Source organism: Pseudoliparis swirei, chromosome 1 (assembly GCF_029220125.1).
Source record: "Pseudoliparis swirei isolate HS2019 ecotype Mariana Trench chromosome 1, NWPU_hadal_v1, whole genome shotgun sequence".
NCBI lineage: Eukaryota > Metazoa > Chordata > Actinopteri > Perciformes > Liparidae > Pseudoliparis > Pseudoliparis swirei.
Genome location: NC_079388.1, coordinates 8,168,340 through 8,173,729, shown reverse-complemented (window position 1 = coordinate 8,173,729; position 5,390 = coordinate 8,168,340). Strand labels below are relative to the sequence as shown.

General features: G+C 39.9%; 1 protein-coding gene across 1 annotated transcript; it reads left to right on the top strand.

Annotated features, from left to right (window-relative positions):
- Positions 1–1,482: 1,482 nt before the first annotated feature.
- LOC130193173 (protein C1orf43 homolog) lies at positions 1,483–4,221 on the top strand. Its single transcript, XM_056413583.1, has 7 exons — positions 1,483–1,824; positions 1,919–2,020; positions 2,138–2,246; positions 2,372–2,425; positions 2,699–2,865; positions 2,984–3,042; positions 3,520–4,221. The coding sequence occupies exons 1-7, from the start codon at positions 1,762–1,764 to the stop codon at positions 3,725–3,727; spliced, it is 762 nt and encodes a 253-aa protein (XP_056269558.1). The 5' UTR covers positions 1,483–1,761; the 3' UTR covers positions 3,728–4,221.
- Positions 4,222–5,390: the final 1,169 nt, after the last annotated feature.

The window sequence follows — 5,390 nt, the reverse complement described above, 5'->3', positions numbered from 1 at the left end:
ATAAGCGAGAGACTGAATTTACCTGTTTCTTTTCCACTCTGACACCGCGGAGAACGACGTCACGTGGTCTGTAGGGCGCTTCGCGGAAACTGGACCCACAACATGTACCACACACTCGTAGTTCAATATTATCAGCGGCGTTAGGACATGTCAGTGGTGTGGATGCACACCAGAGTTCATACATTTAGACACATGGAGAGACGAGGCGTGTTATTATCTAATAATAATTTCATGTATAACATTTCAATGAGAGCCACGAACTTTACTATATGAACTCACTGAACAGATTCAGAAATGTTTTACATGCAAGAGCACCACAAGAGAAAGGTTAAGAGGTATGAAAAATAATATATAATAGGGACAATAACGTGCATACAATAAAGCACATAAATGGCAATCAAAAGCTGCATGAACTGCACAATAGACAGTGTATTACAAAACATGTTATTAAATCATTGTACACATAATTGTGCAAATGTGTCCGATTGTGCAACTCCGAAATCCTTATTAAGGTACTTTTTAAGGTGGTCCTGCTCTCTGTGCTGCATAAATACATGTAGAGGTACAAGCATGGATTATGACTACTTAGTATATGTTTTTAATTCTAGTTTATTACTCTTTTTTACTGTTTATTATGTATATCAGTATTTTTTACTATGTCTCCTGTGTTCTTTATCCATTTGCTGCTGTAATCTGGCAAATATCCCCACTGCGGATCTAATATAGGAATATTTATCATAATCTGAATCAAAACCTTTTATTGCCAAGTATGTTTTCACATACAAGGAATTTGTCATGGTGGGTGGTGCAACAATAGACGATAACATGAACAACAATCGACAACAATCAACAAAGTGCAATACTTCTTATTCTATTTTATCGTAATGTGCAACGATGCTATCATGATACATCATAATGTAATATATTGTTAGAAAATATAATATATATTGTAATAATAGTGTGATGTAGTATGAAATACAAGAAAATAAAGACTATAAACTGAATAATTCTAGATAAAATACTATAATATATATAGTAGTAGTCACAATATATATATATATATATATATAGTAATAATATTGTGACTACTACTATAAATATTATTATATCATGACATAATAACAATATATTTCATATTGATGTGTCATTATAGCATATAATATATATATATATATATATTTATATAATACAGTAGAAAGTGCAGTTATATTGTTATAAATGTCTTGTTTTAATGCACAACAACAATATATATTTAGTATCGTTTGTAATAATTACTTTTTTTACAAAAATAAACGTTATACAAAATACAATACAAAACAGATAGCAGTCGGTTTTAGGGTCCTGTGACATCTTGGGGCAAATCTTGTACAACATGAGTAAACTACACGTAGGTTGTGAGACCTGAGTCCTTACATCGTTATTACGGTCATTTAAAAAGCCGTAAATCAGTCGTCGCTGTCGCACTCACTGCTTCTAGCCAGCTCGAGCAAACGTTACACTTCCTACTTCATGCACGATGTCGCTGAACACACGGATGAGGATCGGCATTGTTGCTGTATAGCTTTTTGTTGTTTTGTCGAAACATCCTTTCAAAGCTGATAAACCCTTTCTGTCAAGTTTCAAGATGGACAATCGACTGTTAGCTGCAGAGCTAATGTAACGGACGTAGCGGAACGTTTAACGCCGGCTACATCCCGTGTTCGCTGGGTTAGTTCACGTCATCGACCTGTGGACAAACTAACGCGCGCACGGACAGACAACATGGCAGACTCCTCGCCGCTGTCAGGGGTGAATGTTGTTCTGGTTATGGCCTATGGAAGCTTGGTAAGTGACGTCTCCCTGAGAAGTATAGCTACACATGTGAGGATGATGCCCCCGCGTTGAAACCCCGTCCTGTCCCGGTTGGTTCCGTGTGCAGGTGTTCGTGCTGCTGTTCATCTTCGTCAAGAGGCAAATCATGCGCTTCGCAATGAGGTCCCGCCGAGGACCCCATGCACCCATCGGCCACAACGCACCGAAGGTAAAGTGGATCTTTTATACGTTTGATTGACAAAGAATAAGTCGACTCCAGTAACCCGCGGCCGTTGGAGCAAGAGCTCACGTGTGTCTGTATGTTTTTCTTCGTGCATTGATTCAGGGTTTGAGGGAGGAGATTGACTCCTCACTGTCCAAGGTCCACGAGATCCGCTTCGAACCTCGTCTCCTATCGGAGGAAGACGACAGGCTGAAGCAAGAATCACAAATCAGTCAGTCACCTTTTCCAGCTCCTCTTTGTTTCCACCTCACACGCTTGACTTGATGCACATGAAGTGATGAAGATGTCCCCTTTTTCGTCCTTGTCAACAGCCTTTTGTTTGTATTTTTTTCACAGGTTGCTACAACTACCTGTACAGAATGAAAGCTCTGGATGCCATCCGGGACTCGGGTGAGAAATGAAATGTGGTGATTTTGCATCCATTGTTGTCATCTGGGTCTCATCACACAAACTGAATCTATTATTCTCACACTCAATACCCTCTCAAAGTTACACGGACGCTTTACCTCTCATGCAGGAGCAGCAGCTCACACAGCTTTTCATCTGCTCATCTCCAATGTTTTTAGCAATGGATTTCTTATCATTGCTTTTTGTGTATTTATGTATGATACTCTATGAATTTACCAAATCGTGTTTTTTTTCTCCTTCCTGTTTGGACCTCAGGAATCCCTCTGCAGGAGATAAGCCGATGTCCCAGTGCGTTTACTGGACGCAACTTCAGGAACTGGCTGCTGGAGTTGCGCAACTCCCACTCTCTGATCAAGAGCAGCCGCAGCCCGCTCATCGACCGCTTACTCGAGGGCTACGACAGCGCTCGCCATGGGACTGGGGTGCTTACCAGTGGTTTTTTTGTGTGACTGATGGGTGATGAAAAGAAAACATTCATATAATGGGTTTATTAGTTATGTTGCAACATGTTACTGATTTGACTTAAACTGTTTCTTTCAGGTGTTTGGGGAAACAGAGTTTCTTGAATACCAGCAAGCTCTCGACGAACTGGCTGATGTGTAAGTGCTGCTCCTCAAGTTTCAAGTTTCAAGTTTCAAGTTTTTATTGTCACATCCCCTTTTATACAAGTATAATCGGTTCGTGAAATTCTTATGTGCAAAACTCCCGACAACAGTAGCAGACTAAAAAAAGAATAAGAATGAGAATAAACTATACAATATCCACACAAAAAAAAAGAAGAAAGTATTAACAATATATATATAAAACAATGTAATAGAATATACATCATGGCAATATATATATATAAAACAATGTCTGGTCCAGACTTGAAATAGTTAGTCTTCAAACACTGTTGGGGCACGTTTTACAATCCGGCATTGTTGGAGCAGACGGGGCCCGGCCTTGTGTAAACATTTCTACTACTACTAACACTGCTGCTGTTTCTTCTGATGTCCAAGAACATTTTGACACGTACTAGTGTGATTGTATTTGTGGATTTTTGCATCGTAACGCCTCTTTCTTCTCCCCTCCCTCAGGGTGAAAGCCTATTCCAGCACCACCAGTCTGGACCAGCACCACCAGTCCGCAGCAAAGGACCTGACGGGCTCCCCTGTGCGGAGCACTCCCTCCACCATCCAGGTCACCTACCTGCCCTCCACTAGCCAGCGCAGCAAGAGGCCCAAACACTTTCTGGAGCTCAAAAGTTTCAAAGACAAATACAACACCTTGGAGAGCACCCTGTGAGGCGCCGCCGCTACGGGACGACTGTTGCAACATGTTTGCCGGAACAAACGAGAAAACCCAAAGTTGTGACATACCGTAACTTTGTTTTCAAGTTGAGCTTTAACTTTCGCCCACTAATGAGTTGGGAAATCATTTTATAACAAGTTAGAATAAGTTTGAATATGGCCGCCACAAGATTTTTTCCCCCTTCTCATTCCAGCCGAGGCCTCCGTTCGTATTTTGGATGTAATGCACATGTTCAGAGGACAAATATGATTGTAGCTGACGTGGCAAAGTTCGCATTGTCATTTTTGTAAAAACGGCAAAGTTAATGGCAAGTCACCTGGATTTGTTTTTCCAAGTCCAAATGTAAATATGATTTAATTTAACGTGTTTGTACAGATGTAAGATATTTCTACGGACCTTCAAACCTTATTTAATTGAAATTGTGTGATTTGTATTTATGCGAGGTTGAACTCTTGTGTTGTTCGAGATAAAAGCGTTGCAACCCACTTCTTCATTCTCAGAGTCTTTAATATCTCCACTAGGTGGCAGTACAAGGTTACTGAGTAAAGATGCAACATCAGCGATAAACCAGGTATTTCATGATCTTGAAAAAAACAGTGACAGTCATCAGAGAAATAACAGACCGAACTTCAATGTATTTCTGCAGTGTTCACAGTAAATGGTACTCAGTTTATAAAAATGTACATCCTTGATTCCAAGTATTTTACAGAAAAACATCCAACAATGCAAAATAATGTCAGTAAGTTCGAAACGGTGTTGTTATTAAATATACAAAATTTTAGCATAAAACAGGACACATAATAATGATGTTGAGGCAGCAACAGCAGCATAGATGATAATAAAAGTAGCCTCAAATAAGTATTTACTAGCATGGCGAAAAAGAAAAAAAGGTCTAAATTCTAATATATAAAATAAGAATATTATCATAATAATAATATAATATTTATAATATTTTTTACATCAGAGAAATATATTCAAGTTAAGTATAACTCATATTTCCAACTGCATGCCTGCCATAATCACTGAGGCGTCTGACCCCGAACCTGCTGCTGCTTCAGATTGAGGCCGACTGCTGACGACACGCAACACCGTGGATCATTTGTACGTGTATCTAAATGTATGCATAACATATACATTAAAACATGTACGGTGTGTTTAATCTCAACCCACCTTTTACATTGACCTGTTCCAACATCTTAACGAGATGTTAGCATGGGGAAGAAGTGGAGTCGGATACATATAAACACACAGAGAACTCTGGCCACGCCCCCTGCCTCGTTAGGACTTGCTGACAGAGTGCACGCTGCACATATTTGTGTCTGCGTGTATCGTGTAAGAAGTTCAGCACACCTCTTAGCGTTGCTCAGCTCCTTCCTTGTATCTTTTCGGCATTCCTCCGACCATCGGATCCTAGTTTTAATTACTTTGTGTTTTACAACAGCCTCAAGAGTAACCATGGAGGTGCTAACCAGAGCCGTTGCCCCTTTTTTTTTGCACATTTTTTTTTTTTAGAAATTTATTTAGCATTAAATTCATTAAGATAAAAAAAGTTTTTCCCCTTCATCACACATTCCATTTTATTGTTTTCTAGTGAGACGGGCATTTATTCTAGCCCCGGCCCGCTCCCGCCCGCCCCCCTCGCCTCGCTCCTCCCGCT